This window comes from Phalangium opilio, unplaced genomic scaffold (assembly GCF_054372755.1).
Source record: "Phalangium opilio isolate 3A_F unplaced genomic scaffold, DU_Popi_V2 ptg000113l_1, whole genome shotgun sequence".
NCBI lineage: Eukaryota > Metazoa > Arthropoda > Arachnida > Opiliones > Phalangiidae > Phalangium > Phalangium opilio.
This window is the reverse complement of record NW_028324209.1, coordinates 6254855-6274508: the sequence shown is the minus strand read 5'-3', so window position 1 is coordinate 6274508 and position 19654 is coordinate 6254855. Positions and strand designations below refer to the sequence as shown.

Genomic DNA, 19654 nt, shown 5'->3' with positions numbered 1-19654 from the left:
CTAATTACAAATGTACCACGGGCTTTGTAAAACATAACAACAACATCCAAATAGAACAGAGTTGGATTTCAATTAATATATTAGAGTGTGTGAGCATTTCCTATGAAAACAGAAAATAATTCTAGGTATAATTTTCAAGGGTGCGTGATGATAGACTATTCAAAACGATGTAATTAATGATTCTCTTACCAGAGATAGATTTAATTATAGAAGTAGGAATGGAGAACAGAGTTAGTAATGTGGGCGCGCGTCAAATTTCCGGACCCCCTTCCAAGGGACGGAGGGGTATGAAAGAAGAGGCGGGTCATAGTAACAGAGGTAAAAAGAAATAACGTATTTTACGCCGTCCCCGTCAGCAACTTCATCAAAACGTAGTTTAAAACTGAGCCAATAAGATAATTTAAACTTATCGTTACGTGTTGGAGGGAGGGACTCTATACTGGGCTATGAGTCGGACTGAAGTAAATACTAACCGTTCTCCATTCCTGCTTCTAAAATTAAATCTATCCCTGCTCTTACTAATATTAAATATGAATTTTCATCAATCTATTGGCGCTAACACACACGTAGATATTAACGTTATTTAATCGCAACTTTCTTATTAACCTATAGGTTAGTTGGCGTATAAAAATCAAAAACTATCCAATTTAGTTAGCGCTGCATCTATACGCGTAGAGGTATGACACAGTAAATCGGACTATTTTATCTTTTCGTTGAAAAAAAAAAAGAGAATGTACGGGGCTTAGGCACACATTGCAAATAGAAGAGTTGCCATGCGAGTAACGACTTTGAAACTTATTATACATTCAAATGGAATTCTTCCTTGGCTCGAGGGAGCGAAAGGCGCGGCAAGGTGGGAATGAAATCTGCGCCCATCAAAATTCAAAGAAATCCGAGAAGCCTTCAAAAATATCTATATGGAGTCTGGGGTCTATACACTTTGTATTCCTTGAAATATACAGGGTGTTTCTGAAAGGTTTGTCAAAAATTAGGGCTGATGGATGTTCTTCGGTCGATTTTGAGTCGAAAATGTAATTTCTATGACATTTTACCATAAGGGACGCCGTTTTCAAGTTAAGGTTGTACTTAGTATTTTACGGATAGCCCCTTAAATTTAATTAAGAAAAAATGCTTGAAGGAACATAGTGGATTATATGGGTGATGTTGAGTTGCAAAACATTTCTAAGAAATTTTGCCTAAAAGGTAACAAACAGTTTACAAGTTACGATTTAAGTGATTTAGGGACGACCTCTTAATTAAATTAGTATTGACTTTCTGTTTCTAACTTAAATCTAAGGGGGTTATCCGTAATACACTTCAATTGTAACTTGTAAACGGTTACTTTTTAGGTAAAGTTTCATAGAAATCACATTTTAAACTCAAAATCGCCCACTGTACTTCATTTATACCACCCTTTCTGGAAGACCTTGTATATCTATCTGTCCAAAGCGTTTTACATTTCAAATTTCCACCCCCTCTTCCCCCCCCCTTCCCATCGCCGAGATTTCGAGTATCTTTTCCATGACGCCAAAGTATAATCTGAACAATATTTTTCATTTTTTTCTTCCTTTCTTTTCTTTTTGTACTTTTGAGAAAGTCGAAATATTTCTACCAGAGTTGTTGAGGTCAAACTGATCACCTTCTTTCTTTTTCTTTTTCTGCTGAACTTTAACCAAATTTCTGTTCTGGTCTGAATAATGTGGGGTCAAAACAACGCAGTCATTTTTTTTAAAACCTTACCTATAGTAAATGTATTGCTTAAACTGACCCAGACCATCTAAAGTCGATATACCGTTCAGTCGAAACAAAGGTTATCGAAGAACCGTCAAAATAACGTCCGATGTAAAAAAAAATAAAACAGGTAAAAAATAGCTCTCCATATTTCAAAAACCACGCTTTTTGAAAGCTTATCTTTAAACCTGGCTTCTTGGACCACTCTCAATGGCCTTTTACCTTGCAAACTACATAAAGCAGGGCTACATAAAAACATACCCGCTACTATAAACTAAACAAAACCGTACTGGTATCACCTGACACTAGTAACAACAGACGGATATCGTTTGATGTAGCCTTGACTGAAATGTCAGGAGAAACTGTATCATTCTTTCAGTTACTTAAATAGACAAGGTTGTCTCGTCACGATCAAATACACGTAAAAAATAAGTTTGCGGTTATATTGACGTTTCGTTATTCTTTATCGTACAGCTTAGAAATGAGATTAAAGCGAGAAGTGTCTTTCCAGTCAACATAACGGATTTAGAATGATTACTCCTGCCTACTCTTTCATTAATCGTTTCCAAACGAAAATAGCGATAACTGACCATCAACCGCGAAACATTAACAAAACTTAAATAATGGGGCGAACTTCCTGGTGTGACACCAGGACGGACGCGATGAAAAAGTATCCTCATGTCGTCTAGTTGCTTATGTCGCCCCTCAACTTATTTTTTTTTTCTTTTTTCCACACAGCGTTGGGGAAAAGAGCAGATTTAATCGGGTTAATTCCAGAAGAAAGCGCAAGAATCGTGCGGTCTATACTCGCCTGTCTATATCACTGCGACTAGAAAGTGTCCTAAGGATATATAAGATTAACCTTTGGTAGTGGTCTTAGGTAACAATGATTCTCACTCTATATCCTCCCAGTTTTCCTTTAATCTTCATCCCATCACGCCTTGGAAAGCTTGAACCCCCGGGTTGTACGGGTCATACACCATTCCAAAAAGCGTTAAATCATGGAGCAGGTCGATTTCCTTTCCATTCTATAGTTCGATAAGGCGATAAAAAAATTTTGCTTCTTAGGTTTTAGTTCGTATGTTACTAACTTTCTTTAAAAGGTCCATTTCGATTCAATTTGATTCAGAAAATGATAGCCCTTAGTTAAATAATAATGTACAGTACGTAATACGGGATAGCTGAGTGGTTTGATCGTCGAACACAAGCGGTGGTTCGATTCTATAGCGTTAACTATCGGTTGAAACGTAGACTAAAAACGCAATCGTGTAGTGAAATTAATTATATCAAACAAAACCACCCGTTATTAATATAATAACGAAATTTATATCAAAGACCTCACTCGGAAAACATAACCCTTTACCGACCTATGCGTTAGATTAGATTTAAATGCGATGTCACCCGAAATTCGTATATCAAAGGAAATTCCGCATGGGAAAGAACCCATAAATGAATTAAGAACATTCAAAGATTGAATTGGCCAGCCCTGATTGCAAGTATTTTCCCACTGTGCTCTATTCCCTGTTCGCTTATCCATCATCGTCATATTGGCAAGCTTACCCACTACCCCATATGAACTGACAGAAACCAAAGTTTCTCAGGTCTTATATGGGTTCTCGGTAAATTCCATTGTTGGTATGCCAACCTCATATTTTGTAAACAGTACGCAAAAGGCCATGTCAAAGCGAAAGTTGAAATATATTTAGAAACATTTATTACACAGTGTGATCTGTGAGGATTTTTAAGTCTCATATTCTTACAGGCGAGCTAGTGGTTATCTTAAATTTTGCTAAAATGGAGAGTGTTTGGCTTGGAACCTACCGAGTTCCGCGTTACTTGGACAGTATTGCATCACTCTCACTTAGATTCCGGGGAGTTTTTCCATTTCGTACATTCGGATATACTCTTCCGGGGGTCCTTATTTCGGAAGCTTTGATTCGCTAGTGACAAATGCCCTGGCAGAGGTCCACTATCTTTCCATCATCGATCAACTGGAGCTCTAGCTTCGGATTATATATCTCGTATTCCCTACCCAAACTACTTCTCCTTCGGGCTCTTATTCAACCTACATTCTTCTGTCCACGCGCTCCAGTCCGACTGAGTTCTTTCGGACTGCAAGAATCATCACCAGAGCGTGAGAAAATGGTCCATTTATGTTCTTTTTCCTTGTAATGTTTTTTCTCTTATAGTGTCCCTTTCTCCATTGCGAAGAAAGGTATAAGAAAATTGTAGGTAAATACTGGGATGTTTCTGATAAGTTCTGCCATAAATTAAAGGGTGTGTTCTTATGGTCAACAATGTGTTCTTTGACACTTTCCATTCAGTTTGACCCAACCGGATGTACACTAAAAATGAATATCTTACTAACATTTTTTAAATTTCCAAACCCAAAGTCAGAGAAAATGAAAATAAGTGCAAAAGAAAACGATTTAAGTTGCAACACGTGAATAAAAACCATCAGAAGGAAAATATCTGTCAATAATTCATCCATCCTCCATGAAATGACGACAAACGCGACTTCTTGTTGGTTGTTGGTATCGAATGTTCATTCTTAAAAAGGGGCTTTGATTTATCTACTTTAGGAAAATAAATCCTATGGCGAGATCAAACGTTTTTTTAGGCATTTTCCCATCATTATTTTTTCGCAGCATCTTCCAATCTCTTTTCTTCTCTTCTTCTCATCCTAGTCTTCTTCTTTATCATTTGTTCTTCATTAATTTAATCCCCATCGCCTTGGAATTTTTTCCCCCTCATCCGAAGATAAGAGAGGGGTAAAAAAAAAAGAGTTAGTTCTAATTTTAGCCAAGCGGTAGTCATTTGTATCTTTGGCTCCCGCAATTTATTTCTTATTTCTCCCTTGAGCCGGAATGAATAGGGGATCGAGTGATTGATGCAGTTTTATCTCTACTTCCCTTCTAATCATTTTGTTTAGTAACATGATGGCCATTGCACGCATTCTTCAATGCCTTGCATTTAAGTACGTGTAATGTACACTTGTCTCGTTATCCGTGAATAATTGTGATAAATTTTTCTTAATTTTGAAAAAGCGCGAGTTCAGTTGGCTGCCCTTGTATAATCAAAAGTAAATAGAATTAACAGAAAGTAAAGTGGTAAAGAGCGCGAGAGATTTTGGAATTATCAATTCAGGGTTGTCAAGAAATTTTCCGATTCAAATTCCCTGACTTTTTAGGCCCAATTTTCACCGTTTTAAATATAATTAAACTATTGCGTTTAAATCGCATTGTTGAATAGTTAACGCAAAACAATTCGATTTTGGTGTCTGATCAAACTTCATCGCGACAAAAACGGCGTTTAAAAAGTCAACCAGCTAGATTTTTGAGCCTTAGATATTTTAGCGACTTTAGCTAAATTCCCTGACTTTTCCCTGATCTCTTTGGTCCATTTTGAAATACCCTAACTTTTCCAGGTTTTCCCTGACTTGTCGCAGCTCTGCACTTTATACATTGCAGTCTTGCTTGATTAAAAGAAAAAATACCCTAATTATATTTTATGAACGTGATTATATATTTAAACATTCATTCAGTCGTAAACACTAAACAATTAATATTTGCCCTAGATGTACACTTTATATTATACATTTAGTTCTCAAACTGGCCGGGATCGTGTTGCCAATTAGGAAAAATGTATTCAAAGTATCAGAGAAACCTCGGAAAATTAGCATTTTCCTCGAATGCAAACGGGATATAATTACTTTTAAATTTAATTAACCCCGGGGTCAACGTAATATTATAACCTCCTCATTAACCAAGCAACCAACCAAGTAACTATCCTAAGGTTCAACTCTTGACCCCTGGAGCCCAAAACAGGTATAAAAATTCCTCCGACAAGGCAGTCTGGTCATTTCTAAATTCCGAATATAAACACAACTCCCTTTCCTAATTAGAATAGCATTGGCGAATACAGAGAGCAAGTGACAGTATAGTTCCATCACATAGAGCCTTTCGCCCTAGACTCACGCAATACAGATTTACCAGAATTTAACAAAGGTTTCAGGATAACTTACGCAAGGCGGGAAGGAAATGGCTCTCAGCTTAGATGAAAATCCTCTTGTTAAAGGGGAAAGAGAGAGAGACGTATTTACGTCACGCGAGGGCCTCATAAGATATGTTCCATAAGTTTGTCACTGGTTACAAACTGGAGCTTGTCATGAAGAGACTTAAGTCAAAAGCGACGTCTGCTGAGGCACTGTCAAAGGCTTAGTACAGACTAAGTCCAGCAAAATTACCCGAGTGTGGTGAATTCTCGATTGTCGTTCTTGAACTAGCTCGAGCTTTAAGTCTCTAGCAATACGGATGTGCCAGACTTATGAAACGTATCTTATAAACCTATGCTTGAAGGAGGTGGAAGCCTTCGCGGCGGGAACCAGTAGACCAAATGCCCGATTCGATCTGTAATGTACGCGTCAATAATTGCCCTCGCGTTTAAAGGGCATTACACGCAATAGCTAAATTGCTCACCGAAATGGATGAGCCAAGTAAAGTCTACTCCTACAGGAGTTTGCAATTCAATCAATGTTAGATTTACGCTTCGGTAATATCGCTAATGCCTTTCAAATTCGGCGAGGTTAAATTTAAGCTCGATGCAAATTCGGTATGGACTACCAATGATAGGTTCTGAACCGTTGACCAAAACTCTACTATACAAAACACATCAGAAGTTATAATGACAGTTAGACTTGAATAAATTCGTGTAGTTTCCGCAGAACTTGTATAATTTACGTTTAGAAAGTTCGTTTATACGTATTCTTTGTTGAATTACAATAGTTCTATATGGGGAGTATTGTAAAGAGTTCAAAGCAATCTATCAATTTTAAATGGCTTAAGATAGTCTGTTCACAATTTACTCCCAAACAATCTTAAGATTTGAGCAAAGATTCTAATCAATGAATAGCTCCATAATTAATTAATTTCAGGATAATAATAATAATAGGATAGCTCCAATTTGCAAAGCGAAATATTGAACCATCTTTGGATGATCTATACACAAAACAACAACGCAAACAAGAGTAATGAAAACTCTTGTTTTAGATGGAAACTCGATAACTTAAATGAAAAGGTTACCTAACATTAAAGGTATATATAAGGTTAAAGGTTAGCTGAACTTTTCCTTTAAGCCTAAGGTATCGAGTATGTAGATGTTTTACACCCTTAGCCAATTACACAAAACCTGGTAATTTTCAAGTGTTGAAAATTTCCATTTATCGAAAACAGGCCGGGGAAGTAAAGAAAAGCGAGAAGGGTGTTAATTTAGTTTAATCCCCTATTCCCTCTCCTTATTTCAAAAGACACGCTGCGAGGGACCGCGAGCTCGCTCCAAAAGGGATATAAGGGCCCTTGCTCTACAGACCAAGAGAGTATATCGCTGACTCGGGCGCATTGGTCCGACATTAAAGGGGGCCGAAAGACGCTTTATCAATCTCTCCACGACGTCTCATTAATAATCCCTTCCCAAGATCCAACCCTGCATGCACTTCTCCCTCCTTCGGCTCCCATATACATATCTTGACTCTCTTCCGACGCATAGCACGCCGGTATACGACGAAAGAGCATTAAAGGCGTCGCGGATTCAAAGGTTTACTGACAAGACTTTAACATGAAGTTTCTTCATTCCTCATGGCGCTGACTTAAGCTGCAGATTCCATCTTGGGAACATTTTCTTAAAGGGTGTAAACAGAATCCATCTATCGCCGTAAAATGTTTATGGTCCTTTCTGCATGGTCGATTTGTAGCTTGCTCCTCCGTACATCATCAAAGAAAAACAAACAGAACCAAACCAATTCCTCAATATTTGTACAATTTATGATTGGATTTGAATCAGGTAGCTCATCTCCTAGGAACTGCGTAATTGGGAAACACACTTTGGGTTCTAACTATTTGTCTCCTTGACCGGTCTCTTTTACTTCGTTTAAAAACGTAGACTGGTGGCATATCTTCACTAAGAAAGGTCTAGTGAGCTACGGGAACTTTGTTTTCGCTCCTGTAGACAATAGTTTTAATAGCAGTGCGTGGACCTTAGTAAGTAGGGTCACCAACCCTTTAGAGGGGTCAGGGTTAAGACCATATACGCCGTCGGCGTGTGCAAGAGTATAATATGGAAGAATTCAAAGGTGAAAATTTTAAAGAATTATTCGATCAGGATCAATTGAGAGGAGGGCATGCATCGAGGTGCGAAAACGTGGCATATATCCTCTCGCTTAGTACTTAGTACCCCGCCCTTAATATAAGACTATTTAATACAGGCTGCATGAAGCCCTAATTAGTCACGATTAGCGATAGGCGGTACTATCCTTGTACCTCTTTAAGCTTTAGCCGGTAGGGGGCGCCTAAAATGAAGGTGGTGTATATACGCCTCATAGTGGATCGCTGGTGGCTCTCGTGGATTAAGAGACCGAGGAGGACCTGGTGGAGAACCCAGGGACTCCCAATGTTTGGAGTTGGGAACGATATTGGCCAAGATGGAAACGACATAAAGATTAATGAAGATGCTCTATGCCATGCGTATACGCTGCTTCTAGAATCTAGATACCGAGCTGGAAGTTTTCAACAAGGTATATAAAGCGAATATTGCTATGAATATTAAGATTATATTAAATTTCTCAAGATAAAAATAAATATCAAAAGGATGGGGATTGAATTTTAATATTATAAAACTGATTAGAAACTCGTTCAGTAATTTATGATACGCATAAATTATAATACGCTTATCTTAACGCGGTCAAAAATAAGCCAACGGTATAATGGATTATGGATCAAGATATTTATTTCTTGGACACAAAACTCCGTTTGTCTTTGAAGTCAAATCTCCGATACACTGAATTCCCATCTGAATAAATTTTAGGCATTTCAAAAGTATCCCCTTTAAACGGATCATCCCAAGAATTTCTCGATTTTTTTATAGAAATTTTTCCTTAAGAAAGAACAAAGAAATATCCAGGAAAAATACATTTCTCTCATCCAAAAAGTATCGGAGCCATGAAAAAAAGAGAGCCGATAAAATAGTGTACTCCGAGGAACCCGTGAAAGGAAGACTTTGGGTGATCATTGAAGAATATTTCTCCATCATTTCTATTCCCCTTTCCTCTTCCACGATACTCCTTTTTTTGCATTTGCATTTTCTAACTCTCTACGTACTCTTTATACTCTGCCTTTTTTCTTTCTTTTCGGGGCAAAAACTTCACCGTTGCTCAAGGGATCTACACAGTCAGTATTCGGGAAACAAAGACTAAACGTCTAAGGGAAAAGTGCGTGGTCGAGCCAAATTGAAACAGTCCGCAAGAGTTCTGTCCCAACGATAACGGACAATTAATAAATGACTTTAATGAGTTCAAAAAAAAACATCTTTCATGGACAAATTTGTCCCAATAATGAATTGCAGTTCTTAAGTGTGTCCCTAAAATAAAGGGCTACAGTGCGTTCCAAAAATAAATGTTAAACTAACCAGGCAAATGTTGCAAGATATCGCAACCACTCCAGGCACTTTTCCTCGACTATATTCCTCAGATCTTTTGCACACAGCGGCCGATACCATGTTTAATACATGTCTCCTAGCTCTTCTAAAAGATATTTTAACCTAGGCCCTTCTTTCGTTCCCTGAAAGGTTTTAAATCTACCATTTGGACTATTGAGTTCTGACGTCCGCGTTTCCCGAATAGGAATTTTTGAGCGGAGAGCTTTTCTCTCCGCTTTTCCGCCATCTCCCTGAGGACGACATCCCGGTCCTCTTTCCTCAGTCACTCTTCCGACAACTCACTAAGCCTTAAGGTCCCGCTATAGCGAGGCTAGCTAGGAAAAGGGGTCAGGCAGAGGGCAAATATTTAGTTTAAGATGTGGGTGCTGCGGATGGGGTGTGCGTGCCGAGCTTTTGGTAATGGCGTACTCAGACTCCATCGATTATTACCAAGAAATAAAGCTACTTCGTTTGGACCCAACAAGAAGTAAATTAGCCACGAAACATCTCCCTTGACACTATAAAAAGCGTTTTAAAAGTGCGTTTGACAGCTTTGCGTTTGCCTACTTCACTCTGAACCCTTTCTCCTTTTCCTGAACATTTTTATATAGCTTCCAATGGAGGTGGGGCCTTTGGCTAAAATAGCGTTTGGCGTTATATTGACTCGGACCTCTTATGTCAATGACGGACTTTCTTTCTTGTACATACAATATGTCTATGAGTATGAAAAGGGCGTAGTACCCCACACGCCTGCATATAGTGAAGCGGTTTCAAGATCGCATCCATCTTCGTAATGAGGCTTTGGGGATGCTTTGGTTTTAGCCTTTGGGTTTTATATTAATAAGACCCAATATACTTGGAAGTGTACTTAATTTTATGTATTTATGGGTGCTTTAGTTAAGGAAGAAGTTGCGGTTAAGTTAAAGTACCGTCATAAATACCAATATACCCAAAGAGACTTGGCATTTTGCCGTTCGAGCCACCGCTTTCAAGTTAAGATTGAAGTGTTGATCCCTTAATTAAATTAAGAAAATTAAAGACAATGTTAATTAAAATTAATATTAAGGGTTCATTCATAAAACAAAACAGCACATTTTCGACTCGAAATCGCCAAAATAAAACATATATAATTATTGACAGGCCTTTCAGTATAGGGTTCTCTGAAATTGAAACGAAAAGATGATTGTAAGATTTCAAGAGTTATTAACAGACAACAAAGTTATAACGAAGTTTTAGATACAAATTTACATAGTCATATCAAGAAGTGATATCTAGTTTACTAGGGAGAAGGTATAAGATGCCTAAGTATTCGCGCGCGCCATAATCCCAGTCCCCCTTTCAAAATACAACGGGGGGGACGTAAAAGGAGGCCGGGCTATTTCTTCTCTCCTCAGTCGGAAAATACATAATTTTCGTCATTCGCGTCGCGCTAACGCAAGTTTTCAAAAACCAATGAGATGCTGGTAATGTAATTTATACAGGCGGGGATTAACTCCAGACCTATACGTTTGGACTGGAGATAAAAGCTATAAAGATGTAGAATATATACCTTATCCCTAGTAAACTAGATATCACTTCTTGCTGCATATAGTATAAACGCTGAATAAATTACTGAGTAAAAAAACTTTGATACAAACAAGCAGCCACATCATCAAAATAAGGAAACTAAACGTTTGAAACGGAACAGAGCGTTCCAACTTTTCCAAGATACAAAGTGTATGCATGCTTCCTCGCGAGGTCAGGAGAAATATTATTAAATAAAATTAGAGAAGGCAACAAAGCGGGGGAAAGGTCATAAACATCTGGAGAAAACTAACCACCAGGCAACGAAACTGGGTAAAACCGTAAAGAGGAATTTTTCCAAAAAGAAAAAAAGGGTTACGATTCCGAATGCAATCATCTCTCCAGAGGTCTTTCTACCCTCCTCCCTCCCACCCCTAACCCCAAGTAAAAAAAACAAAGGGCCCATTTCCTATATATTTTAATATGAAAAGGTTTTATTTTTCTTCTTTCCCCAAAAAAACCAACGGAACGGGGTTAGCCACGTCAGATTCAGGAAACGCGACTAACCGACCACCCTGCATACACCCCAAGTATGCGTTACGCAAAATCAAGGCAAAATATTCCCCCTTTATTTCATACATATCCCAAATATTTTTAGTCAAGCGAAGAATTACTTTTGGGAGTGAAGAAGGTTGCTCAAAGCGAGCGACAGTATGCAAGTGGTCTATTTTTGAAAATGAGGATATATGGGAATGTATCCTATTTGACTCGAATTGTAAAGTGCTAATAACAGACTTAAATAATCCAAATGTACATCGCAATTTAGGATGTTGAGTTTCACGAAATAAGTGAAATAAGAAAATCTTGGGTCATTTATACTTTTAAAAAAGTTTAAATTAATGCGATCCACAACAAGCTAGGTCATTTATACTTAAAATAATAAAAGATCAATTATAAACAATACTTCTCATCGTTTTTGCCATCAAAATTCCATTTGTCCAAAATGTTTTATCATGAAATTTGGTGGCATTATTGTCGAAAGGAGGACCAAATTTCATGATAAAATATTTTGAACAAATGAAATTTTGGTTAAAAAAAAAAAGATACGAAGATGAGTATTTTTTAAAAAATAAATGATGTTTTATAATTGTAGTGAAATTGTAACAATGTGAAACAACATCTTCTCCAAGTTACAACTTGTTTCCTAAAACAAAGCCAAAAACCTTATATCCCTTACGCATAAGCATTTTATATATATATATATATATAAATATAAATATTATATAAAATGTAGGATCCGTATATATAACAGTAAACACTTCCGTTTTTATACATGTATAAGCCGCCGCTAAAAGTAGCCAGACCAATATCACGGAGATTCAGCGAGCTGAGGTGTCGCATCTGAATTTCAAATAAAGCTGAAAAACAAAATACGCCCCCCCCCGTTCCATTTTTTTCTTTTTCACCTTTTCTCTGGGCTAAATAGGCTTAGGAAAAATAAAAGAGAGAAATCTCCGAAACTGGAGGGATCTAGAATTTAAAGCGCGTCGAGAAACTGTGCAAGAGCAATTCCTCCTTCATCCCGAGTCGGGTTAACTAGATTCTCTCCAGAAAAAAATAGAGAAGTTAAAAAGGGTTAGAGTGGTTGGTATTAGGGAAGAGACGGAGATTCAAACAAATCCAGAAGCGGAGCTCGCGTTATGACGTGGAGGTATATAATATAAGGAGATTTCAATCTTTAATTACCGTAGTAAAAAATTTTTGTTGCGATTTATGGGAACTATTACCTATTATTTGTATAATTTTAAATTGGTAAAAACTAATTAGTCAAATATAGGGAGATTTCGACATAGTTTATCTTAATTAGCGTAGTAAAATGTACTAATTATTGTGATTTATGGCAATTAATATCTATTTTTATAATTTTAAATTGGTAAAAACTAATTATTCGGATGCTTCCCGACTGTCTCCTTTATGCAAATTAGAATATAAAGGGTGTTTTTGATAATTTTGGGATAAATTAAGAGGGATGTTCTTTGGGGCGATTTTGAGTGGAAAATGTAATTACTATTCATTCCATGGTGAAAATTTGACAATTGACAACTCCTTTTATTTGTTTCGCCAATTAAGTAGCGCGTTCTAGAAAGGGGGCTTCGAATATCAAAGACGCTGACACAAAGGGATTGAGATTCCTAATGTATTAAGAGCGAAATAGAAGGGGAACGTCGAAAGCCACTTCAGAGGTTGTCTACCTTCTTATAACAGACTTTATTCGAAAATAGAAATTCGATTTCGATGGACTTTAAGACTTAAGGCAAATTTAAGGATTTAAGGATTTTGCTTCGAGAATCGGGATGCATTATTGACATTAAAGAGGCCCTGGACGGAAATATCTCATCAATATACAGGGTGATTAAAAAAAAATACATGGTAGGACCGAAATACAGTGAGAGAAAGTAATTTCTATGCATTTTCAACCTAAGATCGGAGTTTTAGGGATGACCCCTTAATTAAATTACAATTTCTTATTTAAATTAAGGGGTCATCCATAAAATACACTATAATAAACTTGTTTAGGTGCGGTCCATAGGACAAAATGTTTTAGACGTTACATTTTAGGCTCAAAATCGCCCTTTATGCACCCACTGTACCATCCTTTTTGGAACACCCTGTATAATAGGGTTTTAAACCTTTTATAAATAGCTCTATACGATTTAAAAGCGTTGTTTAAATATTACTTATTTCCATGTATTTTTTTATCAAAAAACGTGGGATTAAAGTTAAGCAGAATTCGAAATTATAGTAAGATAGCAAAAGTACCTGAAGATCCTAGAAAATAGGGGAATTATTAAATTAATTGTAATAAAAGTCAGGGGAATTATATATTAATTCTGTAATTTATAAGTCAAATATTTCTAAATAGAAAATTGTGTGGCTTTTTCTACATACAAAAGTGGTGTTACAATTCGTCTGGAAAAATTACGATAGAGTGTAGACTTGTTTACACAATACACCAACTAAATTATTTGTCTATGGAATATTTATAAATTACATAACAAATGTACTTAAATATGTTAAAGGTTTAATCATTAAATAACAACTACATTCTACTCCTCACTTTGTACCTAGTAAAAGGATCACCCATAATTATTTATACGGAGTCAAGTAGCTGGTATTCTCCACCTTCTATAACCAACACGAGCCGAATCTTGCTAGGACTTTGGTGGAAGTACATCTGAAATTAATTAAAATACCCAAAGAAATACTGTATATTTACGATCAGGGATCTTAACTTGAAAATATTAATTATTTACAACAGGAACCAAGGGAATACGATAATGAAAAGAAAACATTTTCTTTTTACATTCGTTGGTTCGCTTTTCGAAAATATATAGGTTTTTATAAGTTCAAAGACGAAATTAATGATTTATAACTAAGCCTTAAGAAGACAAAAAATGCAGTAAATAATCCTTTATAAATTCACTTGGGATTGAGCTTTAGTAAAAGTTTAGCGAAAATACCCTGGTGAGAATTTAAATTAACTATGACTATAGTCTATAGCAAAGGCTTATACAGAAATAACAGAAAGTAAGTCACTGGGGTGGATGGTACGATTTTTTCGACGCAGTCTGTTTTTCTTTCACTCAAGATAGCTTATTTGGTCGACTAAGAACTAGGTTTTTTTTAAGACATAGGGGGCCTTACGACCCTACCTAAAACGCTAAGGATGATGGGAGGACATTGACCACGCTATCCTCAATGTCACACTTTCCTTAATTTCTATCTACTTTTGATATTAAATTATATTCAGCTCAGAATAGTTTAGTAATAATTTAACATTGTCAATTTTAAAATTCATCCCTTAGGAGAGATGTTTAGTAAAGATTTCGTGTTTTTTTTTCAGTCTAATTAAAAAATGTACTTTGTAAATTTGTTCTGGGAATAATAGAGTTTAAAACTACAGCTATGCTTCTAAAATTTAGAAAAAAAAATATAATCTTGCTAAAATATTAATAAAGGTCTGACGTATAAATCCATTTCATACGTGGAAATATATATGATACCATACAATACGTCAGGTGCTTTTATAAAAATGAAATTTTCAACCCAAAATTAATTTAGGAGAGACTCCTTTTATAAAAATTGAGAGTTCTACAGGTTTAAACGACAGCTACGTAGAAAACCCAAAAAAAAAAAAATATATATATAGTAACTTAAAAGGGAGGGAGGGAGGGAGGGAAACTTCAACAGATCCCACCCCAGGACAAAAAAATATATATCAAATTTCGGAAAAACTGTCATTAGATATGACACAAAAACAAGCCACTCTAAAACAAAAAGAAAGTTTAGTTTTTCTTTCTTTTTTATACTTGATATTTTTTTAAGCCCACGTTTGAAAAAAATATATACTTTTAATCTCCCTTTTTGAAAAAATAAATTTTCCTAGAAAGTTTTTCTCGATGAATATATTTCATACGATCAATTTCACTCTGAGAATGCGTAAACTACTTTTTCTCTAAGGGCATTTACTTAAATGAGTTTAAATACGCGAAGCCTTTACAACTGGTGCATTTTGACAATAAATTTGACAATAGTGAGTGGGCCCCAAAGAAAATAAGTATAATCCGGGTCATGATATCACTATGCCAATGATGTAACTAGACAAAAATGGGACATCCATTTAACTTTTTGATTAAAGTTTGAAAATGTTTCAGTCACTTCTTTATACTTAATTTTATAGCGCGAGTTTAGGCCTGCCTTTCTGCAATATACGTTGTGATATGTGCGTAGATAAAAATGAAACCAAAGGCCTTCAACTTCAATCTAAAAGCATTGGCAAAAATTGAGCATTTAATCGAAAACAAAGCCTAGACAAGAAAGAAAAGCACGTCACGTCATGGTCGGCCGTTAAATAAATAGAAACATTTCAAGTCTCATTCCCCCACGCGTGACTTTTTCAATTGTCACAATGAAGTTGATTGAATGAATGAATGATAGGGCTGAAAAGGGTCAATGTCTTTAATATTTATGTTAACAGTCAGAGTCGAGAATATTCGAAATCTTCAGTCGTATATCAAATTGTAAAATGGTGCAAGGTCATGTTTAAGATTTTTCTAATCAGCGGTCATCTTGCAAAATGGCGGCGATAAATTGAAGAGCACTTCTTTATGAAATAAAGCCAAACGCAGACTTTAAGTATACTGAATACTGGTTCCCAATATTCTATCGATTATGTAATCAATAATCTGTCTAAAAGTCAGTGAAATCTGAAGGTTGTACACCGTGGTTTTTCCCGGTGACTATCCCCTTGTCATCATTCCCAACACAAGGGAATACCCCCGAAGAATAAACAATTTAGTCTGGTAGTACCATCGATATCATATGGCACGCGGATATACGCTATTTGGGAATTCCCCCGGGGGAAATGACACTAGATCTAGCATTAAAATGATTAAGCTTTTGTGCCCTATTCTTACATCTCCTATTATTTTTCTTCTGAGTAATCCGACGTCCCACGCCACAATAAAGGAAGTCAAAGTATATAGCTTAAAACAAAAAATAGTCCTCTTATAAACAAGAAACATTATCGTTATTACTTTGTATCATATATCTACGTGTGTTAGGGTAACTCTACAGGGTGTTTCTGCAGGCTTAAATTAAGGGGGATGTTCTTTGAGTCGAAAATGTAACTTCGATGACATTTTGTCGTCTGGGCCACAGTTTTAGAGTTATAATTATAGAGTATTCAATTAAGAAACTGAAAGATAATGCTAATTAATTCGGGGCTCATCCCTAAAACACTCAAATCATAACTCGAAAATAGTGGCCCGGATGTCAAAATGTCATATAACTACAAAAGTCGAAGTAAACTTATTGTACCAACTGTTTCTTTTCCAAACGAAGTCAGAGCTAATAACTAATCTTTTCTAACCTAGTTGCCTAGTTCTTCACCAAACTTGTTATTTGTGTACACGACGTCCACAGACACACAAACAAACACCCACCCAGCCACCAATAACTTCGTTTGCAAAAACACGTAGATATAAAAAAGTAGTAGCCAATTAAGGAAGAGCTTTTCTTTCAGTAAAAGTAAGGATATCTCCGTCCTCGAATTAAGTGGCGTAATTAGAGGACAATTTGATACCTTTGTTTTTATAAGAAATGAATGCATTTGAAAGAAAAATAGAAATGAAACTAAGGTAATTTGAATCTTTTGATTCTAGAAAAAGACAAAAAAAACAAAAACAATGAGGGCACGGATATTGGAATGCAACTTTTAATCAACTTACTGCGTGCTATTTAATTTAATGGGCAATAAAGTAGAGTGGGCCTATTATTATAATTATATTTGGAAAATTTAAATTAAAGAACCACTATTATGAAAATTGTAAAAATATTTATTTTTCATTTGCGATTTGAATTTGCCCATATTTATTAGAGAAGATATTGATTCAAACTCTAATAAGACCAGAAGTGGTATGAGACTAGAAGTGAAGGGCTCTAGCATTGATAGTAGATCCTGGCACTAGTGAACAAATTTGAGGATTTTATGCCGCTTCCATCGCGGAGAGAAAAAAAATTGGTCGAGTTCCAAAAACATTTCTTACCCCCTTCCCCTCAACCTAAAGCGGCGAAACCATAGATATATTAAAAGGGTAGATACACAATTCAATGGGAGGTCGACGCGGAAGGGGCAACGAGCAGACAGCCGCTATTTTCTGGGGGTAGCCGTATAAAACGCCATCTATCGGTAACTTTCGAAACTAAATTTAAAGGATGAGCTTAGAGTAGTGGCACTCTATGTTAACCCCCTATAGGGCATAATAAGTCAAACCCTCGGAGATGCCATTACTCCATTTTATACGAGCTAAGAGCGGAAAAACGTAGTTTATAAATTTTACACCTGTAAAATCTTTTAAAAAACACTTGGAACTTGTATTTCTACTTACTTTCGAGGAAATACCACCGTTTTCTAAAGGTAAGAGTCTTTTTTTATGCATTTATTAGTAATAAAAACATTTAAGGCGAGCTAAGCCTTGGTCATGGCCATAATGTAGATTTGCACATAGAATGAGAGAATGAAAGAGGCTGTACTTTCGTGACTTGGAAAATTTATTTTTTAGGCTTTTCGAACATTTCTATGGCAAAATGAGGTAGGAGACTAATGAAATATTTAGTGGATAATTTTGGAAGCAAGGTATCATTGATGAATTGGTTGTCTTTCACTATCATCAAGATTTCGATGTTATCGGGTGGCACAAATACTGCCAAAAAGCATACGGGTATGTTACACACGAAAAGCTGACCCTGTATCTGATGATAGACGTCTGAAGTTTTTCTCAGTTCCAGTTCATCCGTTTCTTCATCAATGTAAAGGTGAAAGTTACCCGAAGCTGCTTTTCTTCTGATAGTTTCTTTATTCTTGAAAATAGCGTAAGGGCATTTGATCTCCACTAAGTACAGCTGGTCCTCAACCAGTATAAGGCAATCGGGGCTTGCCCCAAGGAAGCAAAATTGTGGATTAACAATCAAACCCACAGAGGTGTGACACTGGGTATTGATGTGTTGCCTGAAAATTTGAAAAAGCAGCGGGTTCATGCTTCAATCCATGATCAAAGGACAAAGCTCCCATTTCTTCTAATGCTTCAGATTGTTGCTCGAGAGTCAAATTACGGAGAGTCAGTTTAGGGATAATTTCATCGGTTACATTAATTTGATCTCCAAATTAGGATGGAATCGCGAACGGTTTGAGCCGACTACGTAGTCTCTTTCCAGTGGTGGGAAAGAAATCTGATTTTGTAAAATGTTTTGAACAAATCCGTAAACTGGAGATATCAGCTGTTGTTATAGAATCAATCCACTTCTTTCTAGTGGCAGTCTCTTTCGGAAAGTTGTGGTAAGAAAGAAAACGTTCTTTACACCTACAGTTTGAACGCAGCAAACATGAGTTGAAGCCATGATTGCTACATAAATAAGTAAATAAAAACGTTTATGTTATATTTTGTTTTATGCCTTTAAATATAGAGACACACACTTAACAAAGTTTGTTATGGTGGGCACCATTATCGACTCTTATTTTAAGAATATGTAACAGTTTAATGTCCGGATAACATGATAAAATAACGTTTTTCAACGCTGAAAACGACGCTAATCACTAATCTGCCCTGTTTTACAAGACCAAGGCTTAGCTCGCCTTAAATGTTTTTATTACTAATAAATGTATAAAAAAAGACTCTTACCTTTAGAAAACGGTGGTATTTCCTCGAAAGTAAGTAGAAATACAAGTTCCAAGTGTTTTTTAAAAGATTTTACAGGTGTAAAATTTATAAAATACGTTCTTCCGCTCTTAGCTCGTATAAAATGGAGTAATGGCATCTCCGAGGGTTTGACTTATTATGCCCTATAGGGGGTTAACATAGAGTGCCACTACTCTAAGCTCATCCTTTAATTTAGTTTCGAAAATTACCGATAGATGGCGTTTTATACGGCTACCCCCAGAAAATAGCGGCTGTCTGCTCGTTGCCCCTTCCGCGTTTTTTCGTTAAGCCTAAGCCAGCGAAGTGGATCTAGACCCTTTATAGTTTTACTATATCTATGGGCGAAACACGGACCCGGCTCCTTGAATCTAGTTCGGCCGTCTACCACCGCGAGCGTCTCACGTTTTGGAGGGGAAATTTCAGAAACCGCCACTAGAGGGCCAACCGTTTGTGTTTTATCAAGTCTTTTCACTAATGCCGAGTGAAGAATTTGGTTAGCTCAATACTTCTAGTATCATACCACTTCTGATAAGACTAAATGTTTAATAGTCAAGCTTTGTGCCTCAAAAATTGACCAAATTATTTCTCAGTTAAGGATTAGTGCCCCCGTAATAGGCCAATTACTACCCAGCTAATCTTAGTGCCTTAAAATAGACTAAATTATCTCCCGTTCAATCACAGTTCCGGTTTAATTG

General features: G+C 36.4%; 2 protein-coding genes and 2 long non-coding RNA genes across 9 annotated transcripts in view; 2 read left to right on the top strand and 2 right to left on the bottom strand.

Annotated features, from left to right (window-relative positions):
* Positions 1-19654, bottom strand: part of LOC149623602 (TBC1 domain family member 2B-like) — a 100100-nt gene that overhangs the window by 63041 nt on the left and 17405 nt on the right. The window contains exon 13 of one of the 6 annotated variants that reach the window (XM_089852623.1): positions 2032-2759. The exons of 4 other annotated variants lie outside the window; for them this stretch is intronic. In XM_089852623.1, coding sequence (XP_089708749.1) covers positions 2658-2759 — 102 coding nt within the window. In that variant the 3' untranslated portion in view covers positions 2032-2657. Of the gene's footprint in view, positions 1-2031; positions 2760-13581; positions 13937-19654 lie in introns of those variants that run through there. One more of the 6 variants, XM_089852625.1, reaches the window with a different exon arrangement.
* The window catches only part of LOC149623603 (uncharacterized), a 69639-nt gene that overhangs the window by 41949 nt on the left and 8036 nt on the right, over positions 1-19654 (top strand). The gene's annotated exons all lie outside the window — the stretch shown is intronic.
* Positions 17797-18877, bottom strand: LOC149623605 (uncharacterized). The gene is made up of 2 exons (XR_016374776.1): positions 18737-18877; positions 17797-18665 (listed from the first exon to the last, which is right to left on the bottom strand). It is a non-coding gene; the product is annotated as an uncharacterized LOC149623605 (long non-coding RNA).
* Positions 17939-19170, top strand: LOC149623604 (uncharacterized). The gene is made up of 3 exons (XR_016374775.1): positions 17939-18072; positions 18135-18970; positions 19053-19170. It is a non-coding gene; the product is annotated as an uncharacterized LOC149623604 (long non-coding RNA).